The sequence below is a fragment of the Ischnura elegans genome, chromosome 2 (assembly GCF_921293095.1).
Source record: "Ischnura elegans chromosome 2, ioIscEleg1.1, whole genome shotgun sequence".
Lineage (NCBI taxonomy): Eukaryota > Metazoa > Arthropoda > Insecta > Odonata > Coenagrionidae > Ischnura > Ischnura elegans.
The window spans coordinates 20,255,510-20,275,227 of record NC_060247.1 but is presented as its reverse complement, the minus strand read 5'-3'; the positions used below and the strand labels follow the sequence as shown (position 1 = coordinate 20,275,227).

The 19,718-nt window shown below is 41.0% G+C and overlaps 1 protein-coding gene across 1 annotated transcript; it reads left to right on the top strand.

Annotated features, from left to right (window-relative positions):
• Window positions 1–2,067: 2,067 nt before the first annotated feature.
• LOC124173978 lies at window positions 2,068–8,996 on the top strand. The gene is made up of 4 exons (XM_046553141.1): window positions 2,068–2,150; window positions 3,858–4,005; window positions 5,930–7,367; window positions 8,980–8,996. The coding sequence occupies exons 1-4, from the start codon at window positions 2,068–2,070 to the stop codon at window positions 8,994–8,996; spliced, it is 1,686 nt and encodes a 561-aa protein (XP_046409097.1).
• The last annotated feature ends 10,722 nt before the right edge of the window (window positions 8,997–19,718 follow it).

Below are 19,718 nucleotides of genomic sequence, written 5' to 3'. Positions count from 1 at the left end.
TAATAATTAAGCCTTTCAGCCAAGCGTAAGACGATCCTACCTTCACATTATGAATTACGGCGTGGCATCTTTGGAAGTTTCTTGCCACTTGCAAAAAATAATTTTGTAGAAGCCGATGACATCTTACTCTATGACAGGCGTTTGAAGCTACATAAGCCTAATGATTCTATAATGACGGTATTACTTATCTTGACGAGGGAGTAACATGGACATATTTTCACACGATGGAAGAACGGTTACGAGTAGTAAATGCAGTCGACAATTTTATAACATTTTAAGGATAAATGAAAGGATAATGCCGCATACCTACTCGAATTCGTAAAAGTGCATGACTTTGCGTAACTGAGCCCTATAGTCCCACATTGTTATTTTAATTGATATTAGTTCATTATTTTTGTTTTTTCTATCTAACACAAATTTAGTTTTTATTGTGATACATGCTGATATATTTATTTAAATGAAATACTAATATAGTGGTTTTTACGAAGGGTATTCCATGCCGTACTTAAAATTAGTTAGCTCTTACGACTCGAAGAGGTTGAAAATATGGATGAAGACTTATATACTCATGTCACTACATGGTTGACTCTAGAATGCTAATGACAGTATTAACTACAAATACAAACTAAAATTTTTCTCTTATAGTATGTCAAAACTTTGTAAATTAGACACATTCGCTCTAATGGTCTGTCAGATCGCCAATATTTGATGTCTTGTTAATAGTTCAGTGAGCCTGTAAAAGTATTCTGGCAATGAACTAGGACGTATTGCTTTTCAGGTACCAATACTCAAAATGAATCGAAGTACTCGTAATAAAGTACAGTCATAATGTATCGTAATGTTAATCAAATCACCAAATGAAATGATTCTATTGACTTGATGATAAAAAAGTATTAAAAAATGTTATAGTCAACTCGCACAAAATCATCGCAGCATAAACTCGATATTTTTGTGAAAATTTTCAAATGGAATCCATCGCGGTGACATTATAAAAGCACATTTGTAGAGAGGAAAAATGTCAGGCAAACGAAATATGTAATTGCAAAGACGGTATTATCTCTGCTCCAAAAAAGGCATGTAGTCATGAAATAATAAAGTTATTAATTTTAATAGGTTTGGTTCTGGATTTAAAACTCCACCATTGCCCCAATGTAGAAAGAACTAAATTTTTATCCTGCAATATATTTTATCGATTTTATTGATGAGTTCTTGCTTCACGATATTTTTTCTATTTATGTGTAAAAAAACTGTATATTTATTTCAGAAGCATCACCATAGGGTAAAGTTTAATTTATCTTGAAAAATTGGCATTCCAGTGGTCTAGGAAAGATAATAAATTTTTCCATACAAATTGTCATGGGAAACGAGAGTTCTTGATGAAATCATCAACTCGTCGATGCTTAATACTGAAATCTTATGGTCTTAAGACAATGTTTTCTGCTCAAATTTATTCGTTCCTTTTAAAGAGATATCCTTGTAATTTTTATTTTCACGCTCTAGTTAGCCTCACAATTCAAAGTATTATGTGCTTAATTTATCAAATATTCTTACTTTAAATGCTACGCATATTGATAGGGTAACTTTTATTTAGCTTTGGGTTGAGAAGATTTAAATCTTTTTGGAAATAAGCGCATTATCAGCGATAATTAGTAAAGAATCTGCAAAGTTAAGATGATTTGTTGATTGATTACTTGATGATATGTTGAACTTCATGTGCAGTCTTTAATTAAAGGCCTGAAAATGTATTTTCACGCTACAATTTGCCGCACGGGAAGGCTGATTGGAGAGAATAATTTCAATGATTTTCTCTGGAATCCGATGTCCCCATCTCTAACAACCTCCCACCCTTTAAATCCCTGATGAGAGATATTTCTCCGTTAATCCTTCCATTGAAATCCAGTCTATATGCTGGCGGGCGTCGCAAGCACGTCTCATAGGCACAAGGTGCTGAAATTATGTATCGCCGGACCCGAATCGGGAAATTCCTTTGACGGCAGATTATTTGAGGAGGGGACTGTCCTTCCTCTCAGTGTCATTAGTGAATCGCTCGGCGGAGCTTAACGAGGAATGCCTCAACCGTGCACCCTATCCTCTCCCCTCTTCCTATCCCTGCCTCCCCCTTCCGCCTTCGGAGGAGGTGACGAGGCACGGCAATTACTCCGCACAGCTCATCAGTATCCACCCCTCCCCCCCTCATTCTCCCGCCCCGCCCTCCAATCCACGCAACGTGTTTAGGGTCCACAATCGCGAAGACAAACTCCTCCGGCCTCCTGTTCGGCTGAGAACCCGGTGGATGGCGTGGGTCCACTCCGGATCGTTTTGCCCTTATCTCCCCTTATCTCCCCTTCAGGCCTTCCCCAAAGAGTGGGTGGATAGGGAGCTGTCACCAGCGGAATGCGATGCTAAGAGATGGACCTATTCTCGCCGCGTGTCCCGGAATATCCCGAACAGCTATTCCGCTGACAAGGATGATAGTAGTCCATTTACAATTATGCGCACCGGTTAGTAGAGTTGATTTCAAGGACATTGCGTAATGTTACTATGCATTATGTTTATTCTCTGCTCCTGATTCCGCCAAATGTTTGTTATGCGAGTCGATTCAGCCTTCCAAGGCTCTTCTTTGCTGCCTAATTTATGTCCAGCATGTTTTTCTTCGATTTTTTTCTGGTCTTGTGTCCAAATCTCATTTGGGAATCGGAGGTAATGCATTTTGACCCTATCGTCATCATCGTTCTTTAGAATAAGGATTGGAAATCATCTTTTAATTTATCTGTATCCCTTGTGGAAATGAATTTTTTGGTAACATAGATATTGTTCAAATTTTAACATTTACAGTAAAAGTATAAAGTTTCGAATTTTGCAGAAAATAAGGTTATTAGTGATAATTTACCTCCATGGTATAGGTTAATAGGCAAGTTAGGCGATATGTAAGTAAATGAGGATGTAGACCTTAGTATAAACAGAAGATGGAAAAAAGAATTAATGATGAATAAGGTGGAACCAAATAACTTAGAAAGCTATATCATGTGAGAAATTAGTCTACCTCTTGGTACCATGTTGGCCGCTCCGATCAGTATTTTATGCCCGTTCATTGATAATATCTTGAAGTAGATACCTATTTAACAAGTGGCTATGGGTTGGCTAACCTATGGCACCTCTCGGAACAGGCTAACGCCAATGATAAGTTAGGCTCCAGCCTAGCTTGCGTTGCCCATCCCTGGGATAAAATATTTGAAGATTCTTTTGCCTCAACAGCTCATCATACCATAAAAAAATCCACCATCTTGTCAAATAGCACGGTTTGTATTGCTGCAGGAAAATTTGGGTCGTTTACGCAGACACAAAACAGCAGTTCAATGAAGTAACTCGGTAGATGAATAGAAAAATTATAGCGAAAATAATTCCTTACGCAGTCAGCTATTCTTAAACTTGAAAATAAAAAAATGCTGCCAACTGTTCATGAGCTACTCATGTCGTTAAAGTTCTGGTCCATTAAATGGCTCTGAGAGACCCTATCTTAGACGGAAATAATTGTTCATGGGGGTGTCAATTACGACAAATGACGAGAGGCGAATGCGCGAAGTCGAGAAGTACGGAGAAACAGTGAGCCACTTGGCAAAACGTCGTTGACGTCAACAACTTCTCAACGAAATGGATAAGCCGATTGATATTTCGCTGCGAATGGCTACAGAAGAAGGTGACGGGAAGAAAATGGCTCAGTTTTTATTTTAAAATTTATTTCATTAAATTGATAAAAAAGTGAACGGGCAAGTAGTTGAAATCCGCTGCGAATACGATCCAATCGCTTAGCGTCGCGTAGCATTCGCAGCTTGGAGACCATTTGGCTACTTCGGTAGGGTTGTGGACAGTTCCGGAGTAGGTCGTGGTGGGGTGAGGGCGTTGGAAGGGGAAGTTGAGATTCACTTGGAGGTGGATTCCCATGAGCCTCCGGGAATTGGACAGAGGGACGTGGCGGACACAACGGCGGCGGCGGAAGCCCTTGCAGTATCCACCTTGGGGGAATCAACGGGTGGGGAGGAAGGGGAAAGAGGTCCCTAACTACGTGCTTAGTCTGCGACACTGACTACGAATGAGGCCGGACTTCGACCCCCTCGACTCGAGGGAGGACCTCGGCGACGACTCCTCCTGACAAGGCACCCTGTCTCCTTCCCAGCGGAGCGCAACGCTCGAAAACGGCCGTCCAGTGCTTACAGAGTCAGCATCTTTGAGACAATCTCCTTGGTGTGCATCAATCACCATTGAACCTCTTCAGGAATTGATCCCTCTTTCAAATATGCTCCATCAACTTTAAAAACGCACATTAACTCCCTTCTTCAAGTAACCGTTTAACAATATTCTCGATGAAAATGAATTTGCTTCTAATACTAAAAATGTGGCACTAAAGCCTGAATCACACGATCATTTTTTTCGTCGCGAAAAGTGATCACTATCGCGATCAATAGAGTGATCACTCGCAAAACGATCGTCACCGGCAATTGTTTTTCGCAATCGCGATCTCGATGAGGATTCCCATCGCTATTTTTCATCACTCGTCCGGTCGCTTTTTCCGTCGCTAAAACTGCCCCTTAAACCCCATATCAGCCAATCAGGACGCATGACCGTTTGGTGTGATAGCAGCGCAGCGTTAGACAATTGTGGGACGTAGATCATGAAACACGCTATATATTTTCGTGATGTGGATCCTATGACAACGAGCTGTGATATCGGAAATGATTTGAAAAGGGACGGCGGGAGTGACCTTGTGATGCAGAAAAATGATCACTCGAGCGATCGCTTTTCGCGACGAAAAAAATGATCGTGTTATTCAGGCTTAATAATAGTAAAATGATGGTTATAACTGACAATGGGAGAGTATTTCTTCTCGTCAGTTTTCATAAAGTATTTATTTATCACCCTACTTCTCTGGTATGGAAGAACTGAAAACATAATCTATATGATAAATGATCGTAGTTTTTCCCGGCGAATTGAATGAATAAAATCTTCTCGGGTTAAGCACCGGGTCAGACCCCGTAAACCAACGGATGAAGATAATGAAAAGCCATTAGGAAGAGCCTGTATTCCCTATGTATCCACCATTTCGGGGAAAATTGGGAGAATTTTACTTCGGCACAATCTACAGGTGATCCATAGACCTCCAAAGAAAATTCGGGATGGGCTCGTAAGAGTTAAGGACGACCTTGGGCTCAGGGTGCCTGGAGTGTATCACATCCCTTGTGAGTGTGGCCTTGCCTACGTTGGAGAGACCTCTCGTACGGTAGAAGCAAGAATAAAAGAACATAAGAGGCACATAAGACTTTGTCAACCAGAAAAATCGGCCTTGGCAGAACATAGCCTCGATATGGCGCACTCCATAAATTTTGACGGCACCAAAATCCTTTGCCGTTCTAATGGGTACTGGGATCGAATTGTGAAGGAGGGAATTGAAATACGTCTCGAAGACAAAAGGCTTAACCGAGACTATGGGCAGAACATCAGCCAAATATGGAGACCGCTGATAAATAAAATACAACGGTCGCGGTCACAATTCAGACTCCAAAACCCTTGACCCAAATTTGAATCGGCTGGTCAACAATGGGCCTCAACCGTCCGTTGGCTAGCTAAAATAAATAAATAAATATCCGGCGTTGACCAAGCTCGGCATTCAGTCTCAGCCCTGAAGACGATGAGTGAGGTACTCATCGAAACGTTGGCCTCAAAAAGCCTGACCCGGTGCTTAACCCGAGAAGATTTTATTCATTCAATTCGCCGGGAAAAACTACGATCATTTATTATTCACCTCTACGGGGAGGAAACACAACACAATGTTCGTCGCTTTGAAAAGCTACGCAAAGAGAGGTCAGTGCTTCTTAGCAGCTTGTCCTTTCTGAAGAGATGCCGAGATAAGAAAATTATCCCGAATTTTCTCAAGATACGCTCGCCTATCAACTCCAAGGCGTCCAACCGAATTTTAAAACGAGCGAGTTTTGCTCTCATCCGAGAGCGGATCCATCAGAAGCGGAGTGCCTTGGATGCCAACGCCAAGGAGCTATTGGGTCTACATCTCAGCTTATCCGTTACTCTCTCGCCGCTGGATTGGGAGTATGTTGATCGGGTGACTATGGCCCAAGGAGAACTTCAGCTCCGAAACGACACGCGAAGACAGAAGGGAAAGTTCGAACGCCTATCGAGCAGGTCAGAGTTCACATCCTCTTTGGATTGTAATCGTGTGGTGATTAACCTAACGGGGAAACCTCTTGATTCGGCAAAAACGTCAGTGCTTTCCAAGGGCCTCAATTTTGCCCCGGCTCCAAAATCAATTCCTTTTTTGGACTTCATTGGAGGAGTTGAGCAGGCAATTCGGAAGCTTCCGGTTGAGGCAGCCGATGAGATTAGAAGTGACGTCGTAATGACGCTAAAAAGGGCAGTTCCACCGAAGCCTAACCTCACAAGAGAGGAAAGAAATGCACTACACGCCATCCGAAGGGATCCTAAAATCGTTGTTTTACCCGCCGACAAAGGGAACGCAACAGTTTTGATGCCCACTGAAGAGTATCACAAAAAAGTGAATGAGATTCTTCAAGATGGGTCCTACAGAGTCCTCGACAGGGATCCGACGGATGCTATCGTGAGGAAGACTTCCGCACTCATCAAAGACACGAAGATGGAGCCGGAATCAAAATCCAACCTTACGGTGCGGGGAGCCGTTCCACCAAGGTTCTATGGTCTACCTAAGGTTCACAAGAATGGCATTCCACTCAGGCCCATCGTGAGTGCTATCAACGCCCCAACGTACAATCTGGCAAGGTATCTCTCTTCCGTTTTGTCGCCTATAGTTGGGCATTGCGTACATCATATTAAAAACTCGGCCGAGTTTGTGAAGACACTTGGAGGTATACGGATTAAACCTTCAGACATCATGGTGAGCCTTGATGTAGTTTCCTTGTTCACAAGAGTTCCATTGGAAGACACATTTAACATCCTGGAAAGTAAATTTGACGAGATGACAGTTAGACTGTTCCGACATGTCCTAAAATCAACCTATTTCCTTTATGGAGGAAAATATTATGAGCAGATGGATGGAGTTCCTATGGGATCTCCTCTTTCTCCAGCTATTGCCAACCTCTTCATGGAGGATTTTGAAGAAAAAGCTCTGCAATCGGCTTCACTTCGACCGAGGTATTTCTTCCGATACGTGGACGACACTTTCGTCATTTGGCAACATGGACGGAATACACTTGATGACTTTTTAAGTCACATGAATCAACAGCATCCTAACATCAAATTTACCATGGAGGAGGAAAATAACAACTGCATTCCTTTCCTCGACATCCTAATTCAAAGGAAACCTGATGGGACTCTTGGGCATAGTGTGTATAGAAAACCTACCCACACTAATCTTTACCTTAATGGGAGAAGCCACCACCATCCCTCCCAAAAGCAAGGCGTCTTGACCACCTTAATACACCGAGCCAAAATAGTCGCTGATGCAGAAAATCTCCCCGCTGAAATTAAACATTTAAAAACTACGTTCGAACGTAACGGATACAGTGACAGAGATTTTCGTTTGGCCTTGGGAAGAACCATCAGACCCCGTAAACCAACGGATGAAGATAATGAAAAGCCATTAGGAAGAGCCTGTATTCCCTATGTATCCACCATTTCGGGGAAAATTGGGAGAATTTTACTTCGGCACAATCTACAGGTGATCCATAGACCTCCAAAGAAAATTCGGGATGGGCTCGTAAGAGTTAAGGACGACCTTGGGCTCAGGGTGCCTGGAGTGTATCACATCCCTTGTGAGTGTGGCCTTGCCTACGTTGGAGAGACCTCTCGTACGGTAGAAGCAAGAATAAAAGAACATAAGAGGCACATAAGACTTTGTCAACCAGAAAAATCGGCCTTGGCAGAACATAGCCTCGATATGGCGCACTCCATAAATTTTGACGGCACCAAAATCCTTTGCCGTTCTAATGGGTACTGGGATCGAATTGTGAAGGAGGGAATTGAAATACGTCTCGAAGACAAAAGGCTTAACCGAGACTATGGGCAGAACATCAGCCAAATATGGAGACCGCTGATAAATAAAATACAACGGTCGCGGTCACAATTCAGACTCCAAAACCCTTGACCCAAATTTGAATCGGCTGGTCAACAATGGGCCTCAACCGTCCGTTGGCTAGCTAAAATAAATAAATAAATATCCGGCGTTGACCAAGCTCGGCATTCAGTCTCAGCCCTGAAGACGATGAGTGAGGTACTCATCGAAACGTTGGCCTCAAAAAGCCTGACCCGGTGCTTAACCCGAGAAGATTTTATTCATAATCTATATGTATAACAAAGTCGAAAATCGTGTTCGTTACACATTTATAACGCGAGAACGGCTAACGCATATACTAAGTATTTTAATCGTCAAATTCATTTTACTGTGGAAATACGTGCTGCAGTGGTGGTTCACATATTCTTGATATGCTTTCTTAAGTCCGTTTTACAAGGGGCACGGAATTGTGCACGTTAGAGCTGCATTAATTTCTAAAATGGCATGGAAATGCGCGAATGCATGAACGAAATTAGAATAGGGTCTATTTTTCCATCTCACGTCCAAGCATTTTCGCATGTGTTATATCAATTCCCCGCTTTACACGACGCAATTTTGACTGCGCCTTCGTACACACGTCAGATTGTGCAAGTTCGTGCCCCATGTAAAGCGGCCTTTAGCCATATTCTCTTAATTATTTTTGAAGTTAATCATGAGAAAACAATTGGTGATTGAAATGAATTAAATGTCGTTTCAGAAACTTAATTGGAAATTAATCACGTTTTTCAGTGCTATTGCCGCCATTGATACGAAAATGAAAATTAATCTGCAGGGAATTTCACTAATTGGGACCAAAAATTCCCAGTTTTGGTAGTGGAAAGCTTTCGGTGAGTAATAATTTTTCTTTGGATTCTATGTGTTAACCTTTATTTTGGTGATTTAAGGGCATCATGATTTCTGAGTGCTAAGAAATTGCCTTAGCCATGTCGTACACGTAGTTGCTGAATAGACCACAAGTCAAGGTTATGGAAACAAGTCCATAAATGTATTTGTAGTGTTTAATGCTCTGTCTTTGAGACATATTGCCTGGAGAAGTAAGTGAAGAGGTTGATCAAGCAATGTAGTGTTTTAATGGTTGAAATGAAATTATCATGAAGATGACATTATTTATCCATAATACCTGGTAAAAAAGCGTTTTAATTACATAGCCGAAGTACTTATTGTTTTTCGTGTGGTATATTTTAGTGCAGCTGTAATTCAAAATTTTAAGTCAATTCGTACCATCTATGTGACATTGTACAGGTTTTGAATTGCAGTCTCTCTAACGCATGCGTAACTTGTCTATCAATGCATGCAGCCTTATTGTTTTAGCGCTATTATGTGCTGTAGTTCAAGAAGATTTGGTGTTATCTTAAGGTTGCAGTAGGCCAAGAAAACCCGATTTGATATCGTGGTCCCAATTTCAAAAAGAAGATCTTCAAGAACCGACTCGAAGGTTTTATTAAAGTTCGGGAACTTATCATTTGTACGCTTGGCTATTGTTGGGTACGTCTCTGTCAATTGAAAACCTTACATTGTTGCGAAAGCATTCGTATATCATCTTCCCAAATAAATTTTCACGTACCATTACTACATCATGGCTTGTGGTCAAGTGATATGCAATCATCTTACCGAAATGCTACAAGTTTTGGTAGCAAACATATAGCTAACTGGGGCCAAAAAGCGTTTTTTGTATGGAAATCGCAGCAGGAAATAAATTATTTTTGTGAAAGGATGTCCCGTTTGAAAGTAGTAAGTTTTACTCAATATTTACGAAAATTTGGTCATGAACTTTGGATTTGAATCGTGTTGTCGTAGCGGAGTCATCTAAATGCTGCCTGTTCGGTTGGAGCCTCATGTGGTTATGGGTATGGCAAAGAAAAATAAAACCACTTTTCTCCACCAGCATGCGCAACTGTCTCCCATCCACCCAACCCCCCTCCCTACTCACGGCGATTCTTTGATCTTGCATGGCCTTCACAAGCCACTCACACAATCAGCGGCATCGCTCCGATAGGCGACAGACATCCTTTCCATTCGACAACCCTCCAGGGAGCACTATTCCCCAGGGTCCCCGTCGTCACCTCCATCCCCTTCGCCTCGCTGGCGGTAAGCGCAGCCCTTATACTTTCCGAGGCTTCTTCTTTCCCCTATACCCTACTCCGACACCCCCTGCCACACACATGGTATTTCAACCGTTCCCGACAAATTGTATTTCCTTTTCCGCGGAGTCGATTGGCATGTTCCCTATACACTCCCTAACCTCCCCTATCCAACATCATCATCAACGCTCTCTTCAACCCCTAAAACCCCTACACGAAATTCCCACCCCTCATTAACGTCCAACTGATAAAAACCACTGCATACTAGATGCGTTTCCGTTTGCTTTTCCTCCCCACACACTTCCCAATCTTCGCGTCACTTTTTTTCTCCAATCCATATCATTTCTCCTTCCCCCCTACCTACGTCATCTTGTGCACTCTCTCACTCCATGAAGGGTACCAGAGAGAATGAATGTGTGTGAGTGTTGAAGAGAGAAAGATGGTGAGATCTGTCCAATTTCCTTTCCATCGATCATTCGGGCCTCCTCTGCCCCTCCATCTAACCTCACAGCAGGGCCCCATTTGACCGGACAATACAGAAATGAGGGTCACCACCACTACCACCGCTGTCTGCCTGCCATATTTTTTGCCTTCCACCTCTCCCTCTCCATTCCGTGCACCGCATGGGAATCATTCTCGCTTTTTATGCAAGGGAGTGCAGCAGGCCGATGCGTTCGCCTCCTCTTCTTGCTCCTTGTTTTGTTTACCTTTCCACTTTTTTGATCCATCGGCCGTGACATCTGCTGCTTTACCGGAAGTGTGTGAATATTTTTTACTTCCTTTATTTCCATTGTGCCAGCCGAAATAGGAGGGTGGCAAATGGTCGCAGTTGCTGTGACAGATGCATTTTTTTCGCTAACGCCTCACCCGTAGTGCTTCAATGTTTCTTGCATTATGCGGATGCTCGTCCGTTTATTTACGCCGCTTCGGCATCGAGTATCTCAAATGATGCATATTCATTCGCTCGATTTTACGGTGGATCGTTTTTCCATTCTATTGTGTTTTGCGAAGGTGGTATTTTCGGAAACAGATTTGACGCAAATGAATACGTTTACGCTTTGCTTTTTTGATTCTATACCACATTTAGATATTTCCCTGACAGGTTTGACGTATCCCTCAATGGCCTCCATAAACGTTTCCCTCATTTCTGGAGGGAAATAAGATCCCTGCTTCGCATTTCGCGTATTCCTAATGCAACTTTGGATCATGACAGGCTTTTTTGTTTGAATAAGTTTTCTCTTTGGACTGAAAAAAATAAATTTTAAATATTGAAATTTTCGTTACCTGAAGTCATCTTTAACTCTTCTTTGCGACTGTAATGAGAGTGAGTATCTAGCTCTCAGTGTAGGCAATTTAGTCGGAAGTAAACTTACAGGAATGATGTGGCTTATTTTATATGAGACCATGGTTTATCAGAAAATTTCAACAATTATGTTGACTTTTTGTTTTAATACATGCAAAAACGGTTATTACCCTCTCTATTTCATTATTTTGTCTAAGGAAAACAAATAAACACTCATTAAGTATTATTTTGGGGCAAAATGGTTGGCAAAAAATCGATATCAGCTGAATAAAAGGGATGGTATATGTTTGTTTGTTCAGATAGAAAGATGAAAGTCGGTGATTGTAGGAAATAAGAGTAAAAATGAAGCATTCTTTAGAATCGCGGTATATTATCCAAGTAAGAGTTTTTTCACTGCACCATTTGCGTGAAATTGAATTCAGTTTCCCGTTACACCAGTTTTACATTTCCATATAATATATCCTCAATAAAATTATAAGTACATACCTAATTTTTAAGTAGGATAATGATCAATTTCCTTATATTTTTCGACGAAAAGGAATGTTCTTTGGTGTAATTTAAGTTGAAGCTTACGAATTTAGGTTACTGCTAAGGAGGAATAGACAATCGGTATGACTGTCTCATTTTTATAGATCAGGTGAACTAGTGAACTGGGGTTAATGAAAAACCTAATTCTTTCATCACTTACCCAACGTGTCTGCATATGTAAGGTCGTTGAATTCTTTTGATATCTCCTTGAGATCCCAAGAGCTGTTTGAAACTAGTGGTGTGATTTTCAAGGTTCACAAATTTGAGATTCATGACAGTATTTTTACAGTTTAGAAGTACGCCATTGTCACCTAAAATACTCCTCCAAGAGATGTATTTGGCTTACAAATTCATTGCCACATGATGTGATTTTTAATGCTGCTGCTGTTGCCTTCTATTCCAACCCATTTTAAAATCAACGATGGGGATGGCATTCATCGGAGATTGGCGGTCAGAACATTATTTCGTTACTGACTCCAATGATGATGACATAATGGCTGGGGATGACGTCGAAGTCATTATTTATGATTAATTCTATGTCATTCAACGGCCTACACCATAAAAATACACAAGCAATTGTCGACCATTTAAGATAGCAAAAAATATACCCTGGATCAACAAGATATTTTGGATACATTAAAAGCTAAGCTAATATATTCGGAAGGGGAAAACCTCACGATAATCCAAAAACCTAGGGAATTTGGTCATTTTATCTTCCACCATAACTAAATAGGCAACTATAAAACTTTAAGATAAATAGTTTTTAATCATTAGGTATAGTAGACAATATGCTTGGAGTGAAGTCATTTGGTCCAATCATAGCTTTCCGAAGTTAAGAAGTGATATTATGAAGGAAAAAAAGTGTATTCAGGGGCAATGTGGTGGTCTCATGGTCAGCCAGTCAATCCGAATAACATTTCTTCTATTCGTCACCTTCTCTCTTAATTGAGAGAGATATTTAAGTGTTCCTCGAGGGATAAAATGCCAAGGAATATTTACGTAAATAACTATTCTTATTGGAAATATTGCTCTCCATCCTTTCCTGGTTTTTATTCCTTGTAAATTTATTTTTGCACTATCTGAAGTCATCCATGTTTCTAGGTTTATTCCCCAAGTTAATTTTTCATCAGTTATGAACACCGCTGTAATTTATCTTACGGAAGATAAAATTATTTGTTGAGTTATTTGCCCATAAATATCACAATACCTTGTAATTATCTCTTTAATTTACAATTTTAATGGAAAATTTCTTTTTAGTGGATAGAAACCTTTGTAATAAAATTTACCTCAAATTTCATTTTTGAGTTAAAAGTGCAACATTATTTTGTTTTAATATTTAGCCATGTCAGTTTTGAAGATTGTTAACTCTCATTGATTGATATGTGTATGTCTTAATGCTTTTGTCTTGATTTTATGAACCATTGTGCCGAGCCATTATTGAGCGAAATGATTGATAGACGAACCCTTAGAATGGCGGAAAGGACCTAAGGTATCGGTATATTCCTCCAAATGCTATAAAATATGAGATCTTGAGGAGAGTGGCAAATGAGCTATGAACCGAATTTGCCAGATTCCCTTAGGAAACTGAGCGCAGGTTTTTGAGATTTTTGAACAGCGGAGGGATTTTGTATGGGTTGATGGACTGCTGGCGGGAAGGTGATGCTAGGGAATGCGGAATATATTGGCTCGCGTACAGACGATCGGCTTGGATTTCGGAATTCACCCGAGAGGATTTATTCGCGGGATGAAGTACGTTCGAAGCGAACTTCCGTAAGCATCACACCGAAAGGCTGCAGGCAGACTGAACATGGAGTTATAACTGGAATGAACAGCCTTCCACGCTCGTGTGGCTAATGCTTTCCAATTAATTTCCGCGGGACCGTGTCTCTACCCTGACTGGAAAAAGCAAATATTTTCTGTCCCAACTTACTTTCTCTAAGCCCAACCGTGCTTCGATTCTTCCCTCGTGTATTCTCTCTTGTTAGGAGCATGTACTCGCGCCTCTTTATCGTGTTAACTCAACTCCACCTCGGAACTTGCTTCCTTCTCTTATCACTCAACCGTTTGATGCACTCATATAGTACCCTCCTCACACCTTTCGAATGAACGCGGCCTTACCCCGTGAGACGGATGTTCGTCGTACACGACTGGTAGAGGGAGCAGTGGATCTTACATCAACTGCCTCCAACTAACCTATCCAACAATTCGTTTCACATCCACGCTCCCCTGTTCGCTCCTGCCTGCTTGTTTCTAGTTCAGTCCCGTCGTGCAGTTCGCAAAACCTATGCCGCCACGTAGCTCAAATTTTTTTCTATAATCTTTTTCCTACCCTTATCTCTCTCCCTCCCTCCCCTAACCAACTTCTCTTTCTACACTTCAGGATTTTGTTTCACATTTGGACGTCAAATTATACTCCGTGTCTGTCATTTCACTACCATCATTTTTTCTCTCTTCCGGCTTTTTCGTAGCCGTCATAACTCAACTGTAGTCCTTGACGTGTCCTTTTTATTTTCTGCCTCTCCTCGTTCCGAATGCTATTTTTTTATCTTTCCCGGAACTCGATGATCTCGGGTCCGATTCACCAGTTACGATTTTATCCAGAAACAAGACCCTTCCGAACTGACTCGAGTTTCGTTCTTTTATTAGTGAAAGAGATGCGTAGTCGAAAACATTTTGGTTTCGCATTTCCCTGAACTTAAAGCGAATGCGTTAACCCAAATTCTGGAAATATTGTGGAAGATGCATATAAATTAGCAGCTGATTTTGGTGAATGGTCAGCCAGAGGGCTGTGGTGATGCTGGTGAGCATTAGCAGGGGGTGCGGGAGAGGCCTGGGTCGGGGGTAGCGATCTTCGTGACCGGAGGCGACTTCGGGAGACCGCGGCACGTGATATGGCTGCGAGATATAAGGGCCACTTCCAACGTAGCACATGGTCAGATATGTTCAACAACCTCTCGTCGCTTGATGCAGTGGGTTCATGGCTCAATTCAAACATTCATTCGTCGTAAAAGTTTGCTGGATCTGAAATCGGGGAAAATTTTTATCCCTTGTACCTTGTTTTCGAGTTATTTATGCTGTTTTATTCCTCAGCTAGTTTTATTTCGACACATTGATAGAAAAAAGTTTTCAATTCTCCAAAATTTCTTAAGCTATCTTAAAATCTGCATTAATATTTCATGCAGAATTTGTCACTAATTTGGTTCAGTTAACTGGTTTCCTTCTCCTCATTTACTTACTTTAATTATTCTGCCGCATCTAAATAGGTGAATAATTGACAATATTGTGAATAACTTTGCCGTAGAATTGTTTTGATTGATCTTGCAATCACCATGATATGAATGGAAATGAGGAAGACAAAAATTATCGATTTGTATAATTCAGTTTGATTTTGTATGACTGATAAATACAATACAAGGGAAAACGCTTGACTGAGAGTAAGTGAAAGAACTAAAAAAGGTTGTGATACTTACATTGAGTCAAGAATTGTTTATCGCAGAAAACAGGTATAGGAACAGATATTAAAGTAAAATAGTAGGTAGTTGATAAAGTTTGCCTGCTGATGACAGCTTGATTATCACTCCAAAATACTGAATCCATAGTAGGCATGTTTAGGCTTCAATAAATGCTAAATGGGCATTTTAAAACTGGCAGGAATATTTGCACATTTATAAGAAAATATTTGATATTAAAAAAAGATGTCTTTTGAATACTATTGCTTCTTATCTTCATTATTTTTATAATACTTGGAAATGAAATTTGAAATTCGTTGGTGTCGACGGGCTACATTGAACTTTTTTTTTACTGTCACCGTTATTGATACACACATTTTCAACCCACAAGGGTAGCCAAAGATTATAATTTTAATTTTTCCTCCATTCGTAGCAATGAAATAGTATAGAATCAGCAAAGTCATAATAAGCCAGAAAAATACCGTAATTATTTAAGTGAACTCAATTTACTTTAAATGACAAATTATCGCACTGCTAAATTATTATGGAAAATTTTCCTAGAATACAACGCTTATAAATACTCCCATAAAAACGAAAATACTCTTTTCCTTCTACAATTACGTTCATAAACCTTATTATTGTATGCATACATAATTAATCAGAAGTTAATACTGTTTTAATACTATTCGAAAAAAATCTGCAAGTGATTGAGGCTACACAGGAAATGACAATCATTACAGCCGTGTGAGTACATCTATAAATTATCCGACTGGTATTTAGAATGAAAGACTTAGATGAGAGAAAGGTAGGCCGGAGCTAGTGCCAAAGAGAGATTGCTCTTTTAACATTAATGTCAGGCGGATTTTTTTCGTATTCTTAAAAGTGTCATTAATACTAAAAGTATGACTTACCCTTCATTTCAACCTCCGACCTCTTCAAGCCGTTGGGCGACGACCTCTCAAGCAGACGGATACCTTCCGGAATATTTCGCCCTCACGATTTCTTTTAATTTCCTGCTCCTCCGTACCAATACCATCCGTCCACCACCCATTTATTTCATTCCCGTCCGTCTCTTCAAGGAGCGAGGGGAAGTGGTCCATGTGGTCAGGAGAGGATTTTCCGGACGACGGAGTGAGTTCTTTTGTCCTTTCTCCATCCACTCAGTTTCACTCATTCCTCCGCAGGGCGCATATAAGAGGGGGAAAGAGGTTCGCCCCCCCAATTTTTCTCCACTCCTAACCCGACCCTGACCTCCTCCCAGTTCGTCACCGCCGCACCCTGGCCGGAACACCTCCCCTCAGCCACCGCCGCGCCGCCAGGCAGGGTCCTCAAGAGCTACCCTTACACTTCCGTCCCGTTCCCCGAACCGTGAAACCGCCTTATTACCCTCAGGGCTCTCCCTCATTACCACGTCGAGGGAGAGAGGGAGGGAAGCTGTATCTCCCATTCCCCGACCGAAATCCTCCCGCACCCCCCACCATACTCCCCCGCCTCTTCCTTCCTGCCTCCCCACCCCCCGCAGAATCTCCTCTTCAAGCCTCCACCCACCCCACTACGCCTCCGGTGTCTCATACATATTCAGTTGGGGTGGTGTAGGTAGGTTGGGGGTGGGGTAGAATCCCCTCAGGACTTAGGTGGGAAGCTGGGAGGACAGAGGGAAGCTCTCTCTCTCTACATTTCTCTCTGTGAGGGGGCCGGACCCCCCCTTTCTGACCCCTCCGCCGGGGGCGGTGTTGGGGTGGGAGCAGGGTCGCCTGTTTCTGCCCCCCCTGGTACCCCACTCATTTCGCCGTGGCCCTTAATCCTCGCATCCCTTCGGCCCCCATCATGTGCCGCGGTCTCCCGACGTCGCCTCCGGTCACGAAGATCGCTGCCCCCGACCCCGGCCTCTCCCGCGCCGCTGCCCACCGGCATCACCACCACCGCCCTCCGATTGCCCCCCGGCGGCGGGGGGACGGCTTCGAATCGCATACTTTCTCCTTCCCACTTGGGAAAAAAAGAATGCATTGATGTATGCAGTCTGGTTCGGTGGGAACCTTTTTCATTATTTGTTTGTTTTCTGTAATGTTTTCAATTTTTTTCGAATTCGAGTCCGAATTCCTCTCGAGTTTTGATTGCGTGGATGCAGCTGCTACTGTTTCATTTGCCATGCTATTGAGTGGGTTTCATGAAGAATATTGAATGGATAAATGCGAAATGCTTGCTTGCAGATCAATAAGAGTTGCAAGAGAGGAGTACATTTGGTTAAACCTTTATCCATTTTATCATCTAAAACTACTTAAATAATTCTGAAAAAAAATTACCCACCAATAAATTAGAGTGATTCTTTTCAGAGATGATTTTCGAAACTGCATATTAGATCTATCCTCTGCTATCGTTTTGTAGTTGTCGCGAGGCCTTCAAAAACCCATGCTTTTTTCCCACTCGAAGAGAAATATATGCTTAAATGTGTGCGGCCCAGGTTATTGAAACGCCTTTTCTGTGTTTGTGGGTTTTCTTTGTTGGTATGCTCAAATTTTCTGCTAATTGTTGCACCAAGTTTCTTACAACCATACAAATGCATACTCCAATTCGTATAGCATAGATGAATTGTATAGTTTATACTTGGGATGGGATTGATTAGCATTTATGTTTTACATTAATTTTGCTGAATGGACATATTGCTGAATGGACAGGCTCTAAAGACATGTATGTTTTGATATATGGTTGGAGTTAGTACTTTGGTCCCAAAAACAGCAGAGACCGATATTTGACCTGAGTCGTTTTGGTAACAAACTTTCATTTTGAAAAAGCCATTAGGGCAAGTTTAAAATGTTTCAGGATAGAGGTCGATGTGATTATTTGTAAATACCCTCATCTCGATAGGAGTTGACTGTGTGGCACTATTATGGTAGCTTTACTCCACCTGGAGCTTTACAAAACGTATGTTCTCTTCCACCCCTTCTAAATGGACCATTGTTCATATTTATTTAGCCATCGTCAATTGGGAATTTTTCCTTCACTATTTTACTTAGTCATGTAATATTTTCAATATTTCTATTATTTTAACTCATCTTTAAATTATAAATAACTTGTGCACGATTTTTTTTTCTGATTATAAGTGTTCATGTAATAGAATTAATTAGGTACATCCAGAGAAATATATAAAATAACCTTTGTGGTGAGAAATAATCACTGTCCTTATCACGGTTATTTGAAACGCTGAGGTCAAGAGCCTCGTATAGTCTACGGTTACATGTTCGTGACTTATCACACTACGGTTACATACTTGTCGGTTTGATAACTACCTCCTAGCGGTATTAAAATTCAAGTATTTCGTCCTGTGATTTTTACAACCTTGAAAATGGAAGGTTTTTAATGTAGTTCTTATGACACATTTTATCGAAAGTTCCTGCTCGTTCTCGTTCTTTAAATCAGCATTATGTGACTTGAGTGAATTTTCTCGTACCATCCTTATTGATATAAGTGTTTCAAAGCAGGAGCTGGGTTAATTGGATTTTATATATTCTTTGGAAATTACTTGAAACGATTGTTTTGGTAAGTTTTGACCATGAACTTCTTCGCTTCAAGAGGGAAGTTCATTAAAAATAAAAGAAATATATAAATATCTACTGGGAAATATTTTAGTGGTTACTAAAATCTGTATCATATTCTACCATAGAGTAAGTATATACTTAATCTATAATTCTACACAAATTCATTGAACTTCGTTAGTGTTCCTCCTCAGTTCATTTCCAAGGGAATATCAATAACTTCCGTCAACACCATGCGTCCACTGCTTGCCCTCATTGAGGGGCTCTGGGTGTTATCACGCTTTTGTCCTATTGTAACGAAGATATAAAGAAGATTAAATGTGCATGTATTTTTTTTTGTAATATATTCGAATTTTAGATATTTTTAACGTTCATTCAAAATGCGGAGCTCCTATGTTCAAATGAAGCTCAGATTTAGTGCTACCTTTGAAGTATGCTGATGATGGGAGTTGGTACGATTCACAACGGCTGCTAAATTGATGTATCGTAGAGGATGAAAATGAATATGTTCACTCACTGGTAGAGAATTTGAGAAGGACATTTGTAAACAGCTTCGTCTCGTTTTAACCTCCTGCATTTAGCTTAATATTTTATAAACCAATTACGACTGATACAAGTGATACTTAAAACAGTTAATTGTATTCTTAAAATCTATTAATATTTCCAACTGTTCCGTGTTGAAAGGTTTGTGATAAGATGGCAGCAAACCCTATCTATTACCAACCCTCC